Consider the following 15,862-nt stretch of genomic DNA (forward strand, 5'->3'; position numbering starts at 1 on the left):
GCCGAAGGAAGAAATGCCTCGACGCGTACTCTGATCTTCTTTTGGTCTTCGTTCCATCGACACGCCTCGACGCGACGTTTCCATCGCTCCAAGGTCAGATGGCGATCTTCGGCGAGTGTTCAGCCAGCCCCTTCCTCGCTCTCGGAAAGGTTTCGTTTTGCTGCCTCTCCCTCTGTCTACTGCTCTGTTCTCTCTTTCATCAGAACGATTCGCGTCTCGCCCGGTCCTCCTTTCCTTCTGTACAGAAACGCGCCATCCACGCTCTCACCAACAAAATATAGCCAGGACCGGAAGAACCTCGCTCCGAACGAAGGAAAATTGAAGGAACGCCCGGGGGGCCATCGAGAAAAGTGAAAAAGAATAAAGTGCATCTGTGAATCTCGATCATCCCGACGGGCCCGACGACGCGAGGCCTCAAAAAGCAAAGGCCTGCCTTTTCCCTCTTCTCCCCATCAACCGTCAACAAGACCTTCTTCGCCAACTTACTCTCTCTCTCCTTCTTTTAATACCCCTCCCAGCAAACCCTCACACTCCTTTCATCAAGATGCTCTTCACCTCCGTCGCCGCCCTCTCCATCGCTGCTCTTGCCTCTGCTGCCACCGTCAAGCGAGCCGAGAACATCGATACCAGTCAGTCTCCTTCCGTTCCCCTTCCTTTCTTCTTCGCTCTTACTGAACAGAGCTCTTCCTTCCTTCCCTTTCTCCTCCAGCCATCCTGCAGTGTTCGTCCTCCCCGTCCCCTCACTTCTCATTCGACGTCGAGTTGTTTACCGTTTCTCCCCCCTTCCTTCTACAGACGCTCTTACCCTCGAGCACCTCGAGAACGCCTTGTGAGTCTTCTTCATTCTTCTCCTCTTCGCCTTGACGAAAATTTCCATCGCTGACTTTCTCGATCCTCTTCCTGTGGTTGTTTCTTTCAAGCTACTCGTTCGTCCCTCCTCCTCTCCTCCGTCCGACTTCCATCGCTCATCGACCGGGCCCTAACGCCTCATTCCCATCCCTTCTTACAGCGAGGCTCTCGCTAAGTACGACGCTACTGCTTTCGCCAACGCCGGATTCCCTAACTGGGTCAGGAAGAGAATCGTTCAGGTCGGACAGCACGAGGTACGTTACGTTCGAGCTCAATGTTCTGTTCTCCCTCTTGTGTTTCGAAGCTGACCGTCCTCCTCTCCTCCAGGCGCAGCACGTTGCTTTCCTTCAGGGAGTTCTCGGGGACGCTGCCACTGCTCCTTGCTCCTACAAGTTCCCTTACGCTGATGTTGCTGGATGTGAGTGGAAGCTTTTGAGCCTGAAAGTTCGTCGTCGTCGTCGCTGACTCTCCTCCCTCCCTTCAGTCCTCGGACTCTCCGCCGCCATCGAGAACGTCGGAGTTACTGCTTACCTCGGAGCCGCCAACAAGATCACCGATCCTGCATACATCGTACGCTGAAATCCCTTCTCTACTTTCGTTCGACGACTCGGCCAACGCGTTTTCCTTCTCTTCTTTCTCTTTCTTCAGACCGCCGCCGGATCCATCCTCACCACCGAGGCTAGGCATCAGGTTAGACCCGTCATGAGCATTCCTTTCGAGAAATACGATAGCTGACCACCGTTTCTCTCTCTTTCAACAGGCATGGCTCCAGTCCGCTGTTCTCAAGGGATCTGGTGAGTCTGTTTCTCCCTCTCTCCTTCACCTTCGTCGCCGTCTCTCCTTGGCTGACCTCTTCTCCTTCTTCCGCCCTCTTCAGCTTGGTCCGGACCTGAGGACACCCCTCTCGGATTCTCCCAGGTCTTCTCCATCGCCGCCGCTTTCATCACTTCGTGCCCCGAGACCAACCCTACCCTCCCCGTCACCGCTTTCCCTGCCGCTGCCGTCACTGGAACCTACAAGGCTGGAGATTCCGTACACCTCGACTTCACTACCACCGGACAGACTGAGTTCCGTGAGTCTCTGTTTCCCCTTTTCGTTTCTTTCGAGACTCTCGAGCTCACGCGTCTCTTCTTCCCCTCGTCCAGTCATCATCTTCTCTGGATTGACCGTCTCCTCCAACTTCATCAATGTCGACCACTACGTCACCCTCCCCGCTAACCTCCAGGGTATTGCTTGTGAGTTCATCTTCCTCTTCGATCTCCTCGACGCGTCTCCCCGTTCGCTGACCTTCCTCGCCCTCGTTCCTTCCTTCCCTCCCTTTCAGACGGAGTCATCGCCACCGTGTCCGATCCCTCCGAGCTTACCGACGAGAACACCGTTGCTGGGTGAGTCTCGTCTCCCTTCTCCTTCCGACTTGCTTGTTCGTCGACGTCTTGCTGACCTTCCCCCCTCCTCTTTCTTCCCTCTCCCTCCCCAACAGACCCATCATCCTCGGTTTCGGACTCGGTTCCGACGAGGTCTCCGCTTAAATCGCGTCCGTCTTGAATTCAGTCTACAGTAGTGTCTCTTTCATACCACCCTTTCAGTCCAGAGCATCTTCTCGCCCGTCCCCTTTGTTTATTCTTCCTCTTGGGTTTTCTGGGATCGGTTCCTTTCATTTTTACATCTTTCGAAACTCTACCTTTTCGGCAGAGTGCTCCTCTCTCTTCCTTCGAGGAGAGAGGGCGTCTCTTCTTTTGACCGTCCCTTTGCAGGACTCGTCGCCACCCTCTTTTGATCACACACCTTCATTTCTTCTCAACTCCTTTCCTGGCTCGTTGAAAGACAAAAGATGAGGAGAAGATACAGCTAAGAGGTACATCGATAAGCTAGAGAAACAACATAGGAACGAGCGAGACAAGGGGAAAAAACGTGAGACATCAAAAACCAACGACGCGACCTGACTCGACTCGACTCCCTCAATCTCCACCCTTCGCCAACTCCTTCCTGTAGGCCTTGTTGGTCTGATCTCGTTTCTTGAAGAGCTTGTTTCGGTTGGCGTCCTTCGCTTCTTTGGAGAGCGCTTTGCTGCGAAAAGGACGAAATCGAAAGGAGAATGAAAGAGGCGATCAGCTTCGTCTCTCCCTCCCTCTCTCGCAGAACGGACGAGAAGGAGGAAGAAAAGAAGACTACTCACTTAACGCTCTTGTTCTGCTCCACATAACTCATGTGCTGACCACCACTCAACCCAACCATGCTTCCAACGCTCCTCTTCGCAGCGGGAAGCGACGATCCGTTGTCGTCTCGTCCTCTCTTCCCAGCGGTTCGATCGTGTTGAGTCGCATCGGAGATGATCTCGGCCTTGGACTCGTTCTGGCGAAGAACTCCTTCGAGAAGTTCGATCTGCTCCTTCTGGGTCGGGAAGACGAGACCTTCGAGGGAAGAGAGACCGTCGAGCCGAGTGATGACCTTGAAGGCGTATCCCTAAAAAGAGAGGAGGGAAAGGAAGAAAGTCAGGTCAAGCTCGAAGGTGAAGAGGTGAGGAGGGAATACAAAGAGGAAGAGGAACGAACCTGATCGACCAGGAACTTCTGTCGCTTCGTCGAGTAGAACATCTCCGTGGTGTCCTGAGAGACGAGCGAGTAGAAGAAGGCGTTGAATCCTTCGTCATTACGTCTCTTGGCTCGAAGAATTCGACCTGAGAAGAAACAGCGAAGAGGATCGGAAGTCAGTCGACGATCGAGGAGGAGAGAAGGGAAAGAGGGTCGAGTCGAGCTCACCGAGTCGTTGAGCCTCCTGTCGACGCGATCCGAAATGACTCGAGATCTGAATCAAGCAGGTCGCCTCGGGAAGATCGATGGACGTATCTCCGACCTGTGAAAATGTAGATGGAAAGATCAGCGATTGCTCGAGACGTTTTGAGAGAGAAAAACAACGAGCTCGAGCGCCGACGACTCACCTTCGAAAGGAAGATCGTGCTGACGAGAGGATCGTTCTGGAAACGGTCCAAGATTCGAATCCTCTCGATTTGAGACGTAGCTCCGTGGATGAAGGGCTTTCCGAGCTTGATGGCGTAGGTCTGAGAGAAAAAAGGAGAGGGAAGGAGGAGGGAGACGAAAGTCAGCACTCGCTTCGAACAGCAGATTTGATGGGGACGAGGGAGGCCAACGACGTACCTCGAGAGCGTAAACGTTATCCGAAAACACGATGATTTTGTCTCCTCGGTTCTCGTGGAAATTGATGAGGTATTGACAGCTCTGGAACTTGGTTGGGTTCATGCAGTGAAGGAGGAGCTTCTTCCTCGCCGACTCTCGAAGGTACTCCTTGTAGAACTCGGGAGTCATCGGGCACCAGACTTCGGCACACTGAAAAAGAGAAAGAGGAAAGAGAGAAGGACGGTCAGCGATGAAGGAAGGGATCGACGCGTACGAACGGGAGGTGGGAGGAAGAACGAACTTGAACGCTGGCGATGTGACCCTTCGCAGCAAGATCCATCCAGTTGGCTTCGTAGAGCTTGGGCCCGATGAGGTAGTTGAGATCCGTGATCCTATCGTCCTCTCGCACGAGCGTAGCTGGAGAGAAGAACGACGAGGGAGGTCAGCACGAGCGTCGAGGCTCTCCTTCGTCACTCTTGAGCTCGAAGATGAGCTCACCGGTCAATCCCAGCTTAGCATGAGTCTTAATCGTACTGACGGCTCTCCTGAAGACGTTGGCAGGAGCGACGTGGACCTCGTCGAGCAGGAGGAACCCCCATTCTCTCGACGTGAGGAAGTCCATCATCTTCGCTGAGGCGTGAGATCGTTTCGAGGTGTTGGCGATCATCGAGTAGGTCGAGACGACGATTCCGGCATCTCCAGAGAACTGGTAGAGGTCGAAGATGAAGTGAAGAGCCAGGTCAGCATGAAAGAGAGAAAAACGGAGGGAGAAAGAAGCGACGAACCTTCTCCTTCTCGTCAGCCGTGAAGACCGAAATCTGCTTTTCCGTGATGTTGGACCATTGAAGGAACTGTTGCTTCCACTGCATGACGGAGACTCTGGATTCGACAAGACGGGAAGGAAGGAGTTCAGTCAGCGCACGCTCGAAGCGGCAGGAAAATGGGAAGGAACGAGTCCGCGTCGTCGAGCGGAAGAAGACTCACCCAGAAGTGCAGAGAACCAGCGTACTCTTCTTGATCGTACAAGCAGCGGTGATTCCGACGAGAGTCTTTCCAGCTCCACAAGGAAGAACGATGATTCCCGATCTTGCTCGCCTGTCGGAAACGAAACAAGAGACGCGTCAGTTCAGCTCGAAGCCTCGATCTCGAAGAGGGACGAAACTATTTGGAAGCGAGGAGAGGAGTTAAAACTGACCCGTTTCCAAACATCTTACTCAGCGACTTCTCCTGATACGGTCGAATCACGGTGATGGGCTTGAGATCGATTTCGAGGTTAGCGTTGATCTGATCGTTTCGGAAGTCGTACTCCTCGAGAACGGGGAACTCGATGTCCTTGCAACGTTTCTTGACGAGCTGGAAAAACGAAATTGCATCGCAGTAGATGTCAGCAAGGTCGAGATCAAGGTACGAGGAGACGGCCAGAGGAGAGTAAACAAACCTCGACGTCCTTGGAGTTGATCTCGAAGTTCCTAACGTCCTCGTCCTCGTCAAGTTGGTCCTCTGAAGCAAGCGAAAGGCAACGGATCAGGCGTTGAAGTTAGAAGAGGCGACAGGAAGAGAAGAGATACTCACCCGTACCCAGCCCAAGGTCAACCCCCTTGAAGAAGTCGTCCTCCTCTCTAATCGGAGCCTTCCCCTTCCCCTTCTCCCCAACAAGTGCATCCTTCTCCTCAGCCCCAGCCCCGACACTCCCGTCTCTCCCACTCGCTCCAGCAGCAACTCCCAACCTAGCTCTCTTCGCAGCTTCCGTCCCAGGAATCAACAAAGCAGCTCTCTTCGGCGCGACGTCCCTCCCCATCTCCACCTCTCCTCCAACATCGGATCCCGATCCTCCTCCCTCAGCTCCAGGGGCACCAGGTAGTATTGCTCGAGCAGATTTGATGACTGGGTCTCGAAGAAGTCGTTGGAGCATGTCGGGTTGGGAGGATTCGAGGAAGTAGCGATTGTGTTTGAGAACGAGCTTGACCTTTCCGTACGAGGAGGTCCAGGATCGGATGGAGTCCATGAGAGTTGGTGGGACGGGAATCTGGATCATCGATGTAGTTCGAGGAGAAGCGAGGAGTCAGATGAAGTTCAAACCGAGCGAGGAAGAGAAGCAACGAACCTTGCAAAGTCGATCCAGGACCTCGATGATGTTCTCCGTTTCAAGACCGACGGACATGGCGGCGTAGAGAGAGTACTCGGTGAGAAGGTATTCATGAATGAACGCTGGTCTGAGAAGACGCATCGAACAAAGTCAGCTTCGTCGTTTCGGTTTCGCCACCGTACAAGGGAGGGAAGGAGGGAGGGAGGGAAGGAAGGAGAGTCGAGCTCACCTCGAGACTGGTTCGCTGACCGCGACCAAGAAGTCTTGAGCCTGCTCTGCCAGAGGACTGAACCCTTCAAGGATGATGGTTCCCTTCTCGTCAATCCAGAGAGGCCTCGAAGCATGATCTGGCTTCAACCTCAGATCTCCGAGATCGTTTGGGAAGAGCTCGCTCAGGAGATCTCCTTCTCCTCCTCCCCCTCCTCCTTCCATCCCTTCTCCATCGTCGTCGACGCTCCCTGAGTCTCTTCGATCTCCATCTTCGGGTACTGCTCTCTTGGCTGCCAGAGCTGAGAGGTTGATCTTGGCCTTGGTGGCCTTCTTCGGACGGTTGGAAGCTGGAGCTCGAAGTCGTTGAGGTGGAGGGGAAGGGGAAGCTGAGTAGAAGTCGATATCCTCCTGATCCGCCTCTGCCTGATCAGCGAAATCCTCCTCAGAGTTGATGTCGTCGTCTTCTTGATCGTTGGATTCTTGGTAGGAAGGGCGGGAGGATTGTCGAAGGGAGGAAGGTCCTGCAGCAGCAAAAGGAAGGGAGGGAAGGAGTGGTGGCGAAGGTCAGCTTCGGTTCGAGCTCTTCTCGACGACGAAGAAGTCTGCCTGCTCACCTGCTCCAGGAATCATTTCTCTCTCGACTGTCTCGTACTGAAGGCTGGTTCTGCTCTGTTCAGAGGTAGGCAGAGATGGTGGTCGTTGAGGAGCTGAAGCTACAGCTTTCCTCGGCCCAAGTCACGCTTTTCGAATTCAGCCCTCGGATCAAAACTGTTTGAGCTCGCTCTTCTTCCTTCTCTCTAGACCTTCTTACTGTGAGTTTTCGCTTCCTTCAGCTCGTAGACCTGTTCTCGAGGGTGTGAAGACTCGCCCGGAGGTAGCAGAAGTGCCGACAAGCTCGTGGCTGACCTTGAATCCTTCGCTTCCTCTCTCGCAGATAATGTACCTCCCCCTTCGCATCCTCCAAGGGTACGGGACTATCTAGGAAGGCCAGAGCAAAGATGAGAATCGCTAGCACACCTTGGTAAACCTACGAGGCGAACTTGATAGTAGCTCAATTCGACATTTCTTTGGGAGATCTATACGTTGCTTTCTCGCCCGTTCTTCCTTCTCGATGTCATGGCCTCCCTCTTTCCCTCGTTTCCCCTCTCGTAAGACACAGCGAGCTCTGTGGCGAGAGAGGCCTTCAACAGCCCCTATGGATTCCGAAGCCGTAAGCAACCTCGAGGTTCCGCGATGCCTGCGAGAGTCTTCTGAGCGCTCTCGTGTCTCGGGAGGAACGCGGACCTCAGAGGGGAAGGGAGGGAGGAGGTTGAGCTCGTCGAGACGACGCCTGCGGCTAGGCGACAGAGCGAGAACCGACGTGTTGGTCGAAGAGAAGGTCGTTCAGCAGGGGCAGAAGGTTTACATACGTACGATCTAAAGTGATTTCTGGAGTAGACAGTATACATCAGTGATCAGAGAAAACGTGGGTTCAAGTACGGAGCCGCGTCGCTCGCGAGCCAACTTTCGATTGGAACACAACGAGATATCGCAGGTCGGCATGGAATATGGGAGAACTTTAAAGCAGTTGGTACGGGAAGAGGAAGATCTCGAATCTAAGCTGCCGTGCTCTGAGCCAAAAACGGAGAGGAAAGAGACGAAGATGCGATTCGAATCGTTGGAACGGTAGGTTCGTTTCTGCGTTGCAAACCCGTCAAAGATCAGCTGGTCGGTCCGAGTGGAGATGTTGATGATAAGAGAGAGAAGTCTGACCCGCGAGAGCAAGGACAGTTCTGCCAGTGAGACGAGCCGCAACCTGATGGAGGGTTCAGCTTCGTCTGCATTCTTCTGACGGCAACCGAACCTCTCGCTCACCGTAGCAGAAAGCATGTCCACATCTTCGAAGAGCCACGAGGAGAGAAGCAAGGAAGGGAGTCAGTCAGTTCAAGATGGATCGTGAGAGTTGATTCGAATTTCGACGCGACTCGCTCACCGGCAGCTTCAAGTCGTCGAAACACACAAAGATGTCCAATCAGTGTCTATCCGATCCGAGCAGAACGAAAGAAAGTTGTAGAGCACTCACGTCATATGACTGCACCCTTGATTTCGCTCGATAACCATCTCATCAAAAAAGAAACGGCGAGGTCAGCTTGCAAAGCGACGCATAGACAGGGTGAACTTGGGAAGGAGCGACGGGACGTACCTTACATCGAGTGCACTGTCTGAGCTGTCGGCTTACCCTAAGGTGTAAGGAAAGGTGAGGATCAGACCTTTACTCAGAACGAGGAGAGGAGGACGAAACGCTCACGCAAAATCGACAAAGAGATCGTCTTGATCTTTCGCTCGTTTCCAAGCCTGCGAGATTGCGAAGTGCGTCTCAGTAAACGGTACAGTAGAAGAAGCAGACGAATAGGGAAAGGGACCAACCTTGAACTCCTTACAGGTGATCTCCGCTGGAAGAGAGGAAGAGGGCTTCGATCAGCGACGCGCCTTGAAGCCGAGCACGGTTCTGAATTTCCTTGATGATAGCTTACCCTTGTGTGAAGCAGATTCACAGTTGATACAGACTAAACGTCGGCAGCTGGAACAGTTGAGATCCCTTGGACAGTACGCGCGCAAGAACGAAAACGGCTTGACGATGATTCCTTGACAGTCGGGCTGAGGGCACAGGAGCTGGTAGTGCGATACAAAACGAAGTTTGGTCATCACAGTCAGCATTTCTGAGATGATATAAAGGTGCTCAGATGGGTAGCACTGACGTGAGGAGTCGCGTCGAGATGCTTCTGAGTCGTCTACAGAACCGCGTCGACGCGAGCCGTCAGCTCAGCTTCATTCTCGAGAAAACGAGGACCAATGTAGGACAACTCACCCAGAGAATCATCTCGTTCTCATCCAAAGCTGTACGAGCCTTGCTGCTCGAGATATGAGAACCTCCTTTACACTGAGAAACAGAAGAACGAAGGTTGAATCAGCTCGACCAACTCCGACTCTCTTCCCCCTTCCTCGAGCCCTCGTATTGGCACTCACCACAGGGCAGACCACTGGGAAAACCTTCACTCCCTTCTTCGCATCCTTTAAGACTCCCTTCAAGAAGTCCTTGAAGCAACCCGAGCAAAACCAATGCTGCTCTCGACAACCGAACTTCGTCCCATCTCCTCCTCCTCCCATCCACCCGAATCGAGCCGTGCTGACCCCCTCGTAGCAGACCAAGCAGTCTCCTTTGATCACGAAGACCCGAGGGAAGCGCTCGACGAGTTTGCTGACCAACTCAGCCGTCAAGAAGAGGAGTTTGGCGAACAGGAGGGGGAAGAGGAGGAGGAGAGCAGCGCAGATGATTCGACTGAGGTCGAAGGAGTGGATTCGGATTTGGATGGCGAGCCAGAACATGGAGCGGAGGAGGAGAGGAGAGAGGATTTGGGAATAGAGGAGGAGGAGGTACGAGAGAAGGGCGAAGAGGAGGACGAGCATCATGGCGAGGCGAGGGAGGGAGGGGAAGGGAAGAAGGTCGACGTTCGAGCTCGGGGAAGAGGCTTCGTTTCGTTCGACTTTAGACCGCTGATTCAGAGATCCATAGCAACCGAGAGACGCTTCCGAACAGGGAAGAGAAAGGCTAGGAACAGAGAGATCAGCCCTGTCAGTTTCTCTACACCCCGTCATCGTCTACGTCTCCCTCGCTCGCTCTCCTCCTCCACGACGCGTCTTCTGCAGTGAAATCTTTGATCTATAAAGCAAAAACGAGAGCGAGCAAAAACGAACGAGGCAGAGTGGTTGTTGAGTTGGGGTGGGTGGGAGATGCCTGCTCCCAGGGAGAGCAGGAGACGAGAGACGCAGGTCGCGTCGAACGGAGTGGGTCTCGACTCGACTAGTAGATCGAGTCGGAGGTAAAGCTAAAGGGGAAAGGATTGAGTACAAAAGGGGAAATGCAGAAGGAAGAGAGGATCGTGAAACTATAGCGAGAGGGCTGGCGTTTAGGCAGCGATCGCGGCGGGAGCTTCCGGCACTGAGAGAAGCAGAGGGGGGAGGAGGAGAGGAGAGGTCAGCTCGAGGACAAGAAGCAGCAGCGAGAAACGAGAGGAGGACGAACTGGGAGGCATTTGTGGACGAGACATATCCTGTGGAAGAGAGACAGGCGAAGGAGGAGGAGAAGGAAGGGTAGGTCAGCTTCACGTGCGAAGAGAGGAAGGGAGGGAGGGGAGGCGAGCTCGACACGAACCGAGAACATCATCCTGAGTGTAGCAGAAGGGAGGAAACGAAGTCAGCGTTGGAGTTGTGAGGTACGAGGCAATTTGAGGGAAAAGAACTGACCTCTGCATCAAAGCTCCGGCTCCTGTGAAGAGAGAAAGAGGGAGGGAAGGAGAACAAAGGTCAGCTTGAGCTCGATTCCAAAGGAGTGCTGAACAAACGCCCAAAACAAGACGAACCCTCGATAACACCCAGCAGGATACCACACGTGATAGCTCCTCCGAGAGCACTCTTCCATCCCTCTGAGAACGTCGAAGGTCGTTGTTGGTTCGGAGAGGTCGGGGAGGGGAGGGAATCGAGGTGGTGGGTCGAGGAGAGTGGAAGCAAGGCAGAGAGCGAGGTGAGGAAGAGAAGGGTGGAGAGATATCAGCTCAAGCTATGGACTACCGTACCGTCGAGGTAGCTCGAGGGCCGACGGGGTAGGAAGAGCAGGGGGGAAAGGTGAGGGGGAGAGGCGAGAGAAAGGGACTGACGTCGAATGGCCAAAGTTCCACCGACCATGAAACCGGCTCCGATGGCGTTCCAGGCGTCCTCCTTCCCACGATAAGACTTGATAGAGCAATCGTACGTCGAGAAGAGACCTTTTCAAAGCGAGAGAGCGAGCGAGGAAGAGGTCAGAGGTGAGGAAAGAAGGAATCGAAGGGTTGAAGGAGAGGTCAAGGAAGGCAGGAGCTGCTGAAGCTGAGACTCACCTCCCCAAATACCGAAGTTTCCTGGAAGTAGAAGAAGAAAAGGTCAGGGTCTCCGTCGAGCTTGAACGAAGGGAGCCGAAGCAGTATAGAAGGCGGGACTAACCTCCAACTACTGGCGCACGAGCTCGAGCAGCGGCCATGGATCCTCTCCAACGAGTGCCCTGGAAGGAAGAAACAAATGAGGATCGAAAGTCAGCTCAAAATCTAACAGCCAATCTATTCTTTCGTCGAGGCTCGAGCTGGACTGCTCGATTGAGGAAAGACGAGCTTGGAGAAGGAAGGGAAGGAAGGAAGGAGAGTGGACTGACCTTCGGCGAGCTCTTCGCTCCCTTGACACCGTGCCAAATCGCTCCTCCCGTAAGTCCCATAGCGCTGAGAGACCAAAGAAATAGGTCAGCTGGACTGTCGAGCTGTTCCGAAGGGACTGAACTAAGTTTTGACTCACAAAGCTCCTCCGAAATCGTTGAGGATGACCCAAGGGCTGTCGAGGAAGGAAACGGTGAACGAAAAAGCGAGCTCCGTCAGCGTCGGCCCTCCCTCTGCTAAAGTTGAAGAAAAGCGAAGGATTCTACTCACCATGGGTCTCTAGTGTGATCTCCGTGGGACATGCTTGCGAAAAGAACCGAGAGAAGGGAAGGGGAAAGGGAAGGAAAGGGGAGGGTTGGGAGGTCGTGGGCGTTGGTGGAATCGAAAGAGCCACGAATCGAACTTCTCCTCCTTCAGCCCTTTTTATTTCTTGCCCTCAACCGTCACTCGACCCTTTTCGACACCTCACACAGTCAGCAATGGCTCTCCTCCCCAACCTCCCCATCGAGATCAAAGCCAACATCCTTCGGTTCTGTGATCAAGCCACGCTCGCAAAGACGTCCGGACTCTCCCTCGCCTTCCTCGAGCTCTCCTCCCCTCTTCTCCGTCAGGACATTCACGTCGTAGGCCTTGAAGGTCTTCGGAGGCTGCTCTGCGAACGAGTGAGTCGATCGGACTGTCCTTCTTTGTCCAAGGACTGAGCTGACTCTGACCTTTTCGCCTTTCCTGCTCCCTCTCCAGGACGGTCAAGCTCAACCTCATCTCTCCCCTCATCTCGACCTTCCTCTGGTCTCTCGCCTCACCTTTGTTTGGGACGTATACGACAAAGACGACGAAACCCAATATGATCTTCGGCCCTTCTCTTTCGATCGACTATCTTCCTCCAGTCAAATCCTCCAACCCGCACAGATCCTTGTCGAAGATCTCGCCATCCTCCTCCCCCTCAGCGCCTTCGTCAACAACTCCTTCGACCTCGCTTCCCTCATCCTCCCCGTCTTCTCACCCACATCCGTTCGGATTTCCAGCAACTTCCTTACGACCCCTCTGGAATCCTTCGTCCCTCTACTCGACCTCGGAACAACTCCCTGGTCTCGACTTCGGATCCTCACTCTCGACGGCGTCGGCTGCTTGGGTCGACTTTCCCAGTCGCAATTCTTCGAAAGGACTTCCCTGGAATCCGTAACTGTCGTCTTGGACCTGAGCTCTGGGAAGGAAGGATCTAGCACCTTGAGCGATATGGTATACGAAGTCGTTGAGAACGAGATGGCGGGCGGTCGATGGGGAGTTTTGTCTGCGTCGAACCTCAACCTCAAGGAGCTGGTGGTCAAGGTTCCGACCAAGCTTCTTGAGGCTAAAATCAGGAGTAGAGTAGAGGGATCTTCAACATGGCAGAAGTTGGGCTCCGAGTCCCAGAGTCGGTTCAGGTTCGAAGTCGTTGAGAGACATCAGTGAGGTGAGTTTCATTTCCTTCACCTCTCCTCTCCTCTTCGATTCTCGTCCGTCTCGTCTGCATCGTCTCCATCCAAGACCGAGATCTGACACAACTTCCCCTTCCCCTCTTTTCCTTTCTTTCAGACGCTCCCAAACCCGTCAGCAACCACTCCTCTTCGATTCCCGTTCGTCTCCAACCTCGACGCGTCGACCCTCCTCCTCCTCCTCGTCTCTTCTTCCTCAACTCTTCGTCGACCCTCCATCCAACCCACGTTAATCTCCAGACTACGCAACACCACCACCTCCTCCTTCTCTTCATCCGCCACACCCCCCTCTCAAGATCCCCTTCGAACCGAAACAGCCTCAAGGGAAACGAGGAGGAAGCTCGGTGGAGAAGAGAAAACGACGACGAAGGATCCAACCAGGAAGAGGTCGAGAGGAAGACGACTGCGTATCTGGGTGCTGCTGGGGGTGGAGAAGAGGCTGGTGCTTTCAAGAGTGGCGATCTCATGAGGAAGCGAATCTAGACGCGAAAGAAAGAAGAGGGCAGGCCGCCCGATCTGAGCTTGCTCGCTGAATCGGAGTGAAAGGAAAGGTATATCAGCTCCCAAGTCAATAACGAAGCAAGAAGAGGAGGAACGAACGAAACTCACCTCGACGATGCTTCGATCCATCCTCCCGTCGTCGCGACCTATAATGTATCCCTTTTGTTCCCTCTTCTTTCCTTTCCTCGACCGTCGTACAAAAAAGAGTGCTGTTTATGAGTGATAAGAAGTCAAGCGAGCGTGCAGGGGGTTTGTAGTAAGTAGCAAAGGAATATAAAGAGCGAAACAAACAAGGTCTATTAACAAAGACTCGATGCGAAGGCGACGAAAGGAAAGGAAAGGACGAGAGAGTGTGCGAGGGAAAGGGAGAGTGGGGGCGTTATGAGCGTTAAGGTGTAAGTGGATGGGAAAGTGCTGGGTAGGGAATGATGTACGAGAATCTAGTAGAAACAAGGAGGGGAAAGAGGGAAGGAGAGAAGTGCAAGAGAGACGAACGAAGACGAGAAAGCAGCCGGTCTAAATGTCCTCCTTCGTCTGCCCACCGACGATCTCATCGAGAGCAGCCTTGACCTTGACGACCTTCTCGATCTTCTGAGGGGTATCGGGTCCTCCTGCTCCTTCGTGGGTTCCAAAGTCGTGCCCGGTATAATCGAAGATGTCGACGACGCGAGGTCTTCGATCCTCCTCTCGGACGACTCGGGCTTTCTCTTTGACGTCCTGGAAGAACGAAGCAAACGAAACGAGAAGAGAGTCAGTTCTCAGTCTCTCGAGCTAGAGGAGGGAAGGTAGAGAGAGTGGTGGTGGACGTACGTTCTCGATGTTCACAATAACCTTCTCCTCTTCCTCCTCCTCGTCCTCTTCTTCCTCCTCTTCTTCCTCGTCCTTCGAGACCAGCTTCCTAGGAGGGTTCTTGACGGCGACCGGAGCAGGAGCGATTCGACGGGTCTCTCGTTTGTCTCGAGCTTCCTTGAGCCACGCACCCTGAAGAAAAGGAAAAGGGAAAGAGAGGAGAGTGTGAGCTTGAGCTTCGACTGCTTCGTTCCTGAACCCGACCAAACAACCTTCTCGAGAAGCGACATCGACGTCGTAGAGCTCGATTGAAGCTCTCGACATGAGACTAAGTGGAGACAAGTACTCACATCCTTCTTCCCTCTTCCCATGCCTCTCCAAAGCTCCTCGAGCTCCCTCTGCGACAATCCCTGTTCAGCCTCAGGATCGACGACGGGGATCAACGAACCGTCCTGAAAAGAAAGCCGAGGAAAGGAAGAGCACAGAAGGGGTGTCAGCTTTTCGTCCATCGTTGAGGTGATAGAAGGGATAGAGAGGAGAGAGTAGAGTGAGAAAGGGACGAACGAGTTGAACACCAGCAGCAGAACCGCCGAGGAGGGAGGAGGCGACGAGAGCGACCTCATCCGGATCTCGATAACCAGTCCCCGAAAGAGCTCCCAGAAAGATCAAAAGGCAGCTGCGAGAAGAACAGAGTAGAAGTAGAGAACATGGTCAGTTCTCAGTTCTATTCTGGCCGACTCAGAACTGCGAGCGAGAAGTGTGTGCAACGAAAGTCGAAGGAGGGAGGGAGGGAGGGAGGGAGGGAGGAGAACAAGGCACGAATCTGAGCTTCGACTGACCTGAAGAAGACGATGAGGAGAGGTGCGTTCCCTCTCATGACGAGCTTGGCTTTGGAACCTAGAGCTCTGAGGACGAGACCCAACCTGACGCTAGGGACTGAGCGAGGAAGGGGGAGGGAGCGGTCCTGTCTCGAAGGCGAAGCTGGCGAGAGAGGAGGAGAGTCCTGAGTGGAGAGAGGGAGGAGTCGTTCTTCGGGTGAGGAAGGCGAGGATCCAAAGGTGGAGGAGAAGTTGGAGATGGACGAGAAGGAGGGAGTCTTGAAGTGACTCTTGCGAGAAGAGGCGGTCGTGGTCATCGTCCGAAGGAGAGAGAGAGAGAGGTGAAGCTGAAGGTGAAGGAGCGAGGAGAGTTTCGGGTCCGTCGTGAGTCCGAGAGGTTGAAGGGAGCGAGGGCTTAAGGAAGCTTTTAGGAGGAGTCGAACTGGGAGGAGAGAGGGAGGAGAGAGGGCGAAGTGAGGGTTGAGGAGGATGGAGGTTTGGGAGGAAGGAAGGGCGAGCGAGGGCTGAATCTATTCGAGAGGGACGAAGTCAGGGGCAGCTTCTCTCCTCAACCCAACCTGAAACCAGGGACTCACAATTTGGGAACTGACAAGAAGGGACAAAAGGAAGAGCACAAAAAAAACTTGTGAAGACGAGAGTGAAGTTGAAGGCAAGAAGGAATCGAGTTCGATCGAAGGACCGAATTGAGCTCTAATAGAGGACTGCCTGGAAGGTTGACGGCCTAAGACAAGAGCGGAGAGGGAAACTCAAGCTCACCAAC

The 15,862-nt window shown here is 53.8% G+C and overlaps 6 protein-coding genes across 6 annotated transcripts; 2 read left to right on the top strand and 4 right to left on the bottom strand.

The window, feature by feature from the left end:
- Positions 1-443: 443 nt before the first annotated feature.
- On the top strand, positions 444-2,767 carry BDY24DRAFT_382621 (ferritin-like domain-containing protein). The gene is made up of 13 exons (XM_076639554.1): positions 444-629; positions 710-721; positions 796-829; positions 921-926; positions 1,010-1,103; positions 1,177-1,267; positions 1,334-1,419; positions 1,498-1,539; positions 1,610-1,643; positions 1,727-1,921; positions 1,995-2,084; positions 2,174-2,234; positions 2,330-2,767. Exons 1-13 carry the CDS (start codon positions 545-547, stop codon positions 2,376-2,378), a joined length of 879 nt encoding a protein of 292 aa, XP_076498519.1. The 5' UTR covers positions 444-544; the 3' UTR covers positions 2,379-2,767.
- On the bottom strand, positions 2,693-6,979 carry SSL2 (TFIIH/NER complex ATPase/helicase subunit SSL2). The gene is made up of 15 exons (XM_076639555.1): positions 6,299-6,979; positions 6,088-6,196; positions 5,556-6,009; positions 5,422-5,483; positions 5,179-5,336; positions 4,968-5,078; positions 4,769-4,862; positions 4,482-4,689; positions 4,285-4,400; positions 4,005-4,193; positions 3,788-3,907; positions 3,609-3,702; positions 3,402-3,526; positions 3,026-3,312; positions 2,693-2,916 (listed from the first exon to the last, which is right to left on the bottom strand). The coding sequence occupies exons 1-15, from the start codon at positions 6,499-6,501 to the stop codon at positions 2,808-2,810; spliced, it is 2,439 nt and encodes an 812-aa protein (XP_076498520.1). The 5' UTR covers positions 6,502-6,979; the 3' UTR covers positions 2,693-2,807.
- A 493-nt stretch (positions 6,980-7,472) lies between these two features.
- Positions 7,473-9,729, bottom strand: BDY24DRAFT_413497 (BRcat and Rcat domain-containing protein; the record flags this gene model as incomplete). Its single annotated transcript, XM_076643194.1, has 12 exons — positions 7,473-7,615; positions 7,693-7,707; positions 8,134-8,156; positions 8,252-8,257; positions 8,342-8,379; positions 8,462-8,498; positions 8,567-8,613; positions 8,686-8,711; positions 8,793-8,931; positions 9,018-9,050; positions 9,128-9,199; positions 9,286-9,729. The coding sequence occupies 12 exons, from the start codon at positions 9,727-9,729 to the stop codon at positions 7,473-7,475; spliced, it is 1,023 nt and encodes a 340-aa protein (XP_076498521.1).
- Positions 9,730-9,958: 229 nt separating this feature from the next.
- TIM17 (protein transporter TIM17) lies at positions 9,959-11,875 on the bottom strand. The gene is made up of 11 exons (XM_076639556.1): positions 11,769-11,875; positions 11,638-11,673; positions 11,501-11,564; positions 11,296-11,353; positions 11,193-11,213; positions 10,974-11,081; positions 10,680-10,742; positions 10,564-10,585; positions 10,472-10,484; positions 10,343-10,370; positions 9,959-10,258 (listed from the first exon to the last, which is right to left on the bottom strand). The coding sequence occupies exons 1-11, from the start codon at positions 11,798-11,800 to the stop codon at positions 10,227-10,229; spliced, it is 477 nt and encodes a 158-aa protein (XP_076498522.1). The 5' UTR covers positions 11,801-11,875; the 3' UTR covers positions 9,959-10,226.
- Positions 11,876-11,977: 102 nt separating this feature from the next.
- On the top strand, positions 11,978-13,456 carry BDY24DRAFT_413499 (uncharacterized protein; the record flags this gene model as incomplete). The annotated part of the gene is made up of 4 exons (XM_076643195.1): positions 11,978-12,160; positions 12,240-12,912; positions 13,074-13,114; positions 13,214-13,456. 4 exons carry the CDS (start codon positions 11,978-11,980, stop codon positions 13,454-13,456), a joined length of 1,140 nt encoding a protein of 379 aa, XP_076498523.1.
- Positions 13,457-13,604: 148 nt separating this feature from the next.
- Positions 13,605-15,824, bottom strand: BDY24DRAFT_439782 (uncharacterized protein). Its single transcript, XM_076644472.1, has 6 exons — positions 15,678-15,824; positions 15,103-15,611; positions 14,828-14,939; positions 14,614-14,715; positions 14,285-14,455; positions 13,605-14,191 (listed from the first exon to the last, which is right to left on the bottom strand). Exons 2-6 carry the CDS (start codon positions 15,396-15,398, stop codon positions 13,991-13,993), a joined length of 882 nt encoding a protein of 293 aa, XP_076498524.1. The 5' UTR covers positions 15,399-15,611; positions 15,678-15,824; the 3' UTR covers positions 13,605-13,990.
- Between the last annotated feature and the right edge of the window lie 38 nt (positions 15,825-15,862).

This window comes from Mrakia frigida, assembly GCF_051309035.1.
Source record: "Mrakia frigida strain ATCC 22029 unplaced genomic scaffold BDY24scaffold_8, whole genome shotgun sequence".
Taxonomy (NCBI): domain Eukaryota; kingdom Fungi; phylum Basidiomycota; class Tremellomycetes; order Cystofilobasidiales; family Mrakiaceae; genus Mrakia; species Mrakia frigida.

Excerpts from the sequence above, each read along its gene's own strand:
- TIM17 (XM_076639556.1), bottom strand. The coding sequence starts at position 11,800 with ATGTCCCACGGAGATCACACTAGAGACCCATG. Across the intron at positions 11,674-11,768 it reads GATCACACTAGAGACCCATG|CCCTTGGGTCATCCTCAACG; the intron begins GTGAGTAGAATC and ends CTTCCTCGACAG. Across the intron at positions 10,743-10,973 it reads TGGAACTTTGGCCATTCGAC|AGGGATGGAAGAGTGCTCTC; the intron begins GTCAGTCCCTTT and ends CGACGTTCTCAG.
- BDY24DRAFT_439782 (XM_076644472.1), bottom strand. The coding sequence starts at position 15,398 with ATGACCACGACCGCCTCTTCTCGCAAGAGTCACTTCAAGACTCCCTCC. Across the intron at positions 14,716-14,827 it reads CTGCTGCTGGTGTTCAACTC|GACGGTTCGTTGATCCCCGT; the intron begins GTTCGTCCCTTT and ends CTTTCTTTTCAG. Across the intron at positions 14,192-14,284 it reads TTATTGTGAACATCGAGAAC|GACGTCAAAGAGAAAGCCCG; the intron begins GTACGTCCACCA and ends TCGTTCTTCCAG.
- BDY24DRAFT_382621 (XM_076639554.1), top strand. The coding sequence starts at position 545 with ATGCTCTTCACCTCCGTCGCCGCCCTCTCCATCGCTGCTCTTGCCTCT. Across the intron at positions 2,085-2,173 it reads TAACCTCCAGGGTATTGCTT|ACGGAGTCATCGCCACCGTG; the intron begins GTGAGTTCATCT and ends CCTCCCTTTCAG. Across the intron at positions 2,235-2,329 it reads GACGAGAACACCGTTGCTGG|ACCCATCATCCTCGGTTTCG; the intron begins GTGAGTCTCGTC and ends CCTCCCCAACAG.
- SSL2 (XM_076639555.1), bottom strand. The coding sequence starts at position 6,501 with ATGGAAGGAGGAGGGGGAGGAGGAGAAGGAGATCTCCTGAGCGAGCTC. Across the intron at positions 5,484-5,555 it reads TGACCTTGGGCTGGGTACGG|AGGACCAACTTGACGAGGAC; the intron begins GTGAGTATCTCT and ends CGCTTGCTTCAG. Across the intron at positions 4,401-4,481 it reads TGCTAAGCTGGGATTGACCG|CTACGCTCGTGCGAGAGGAC; the intron begins GTGAGCTCATCT and ends TCTTCTCTCCAG.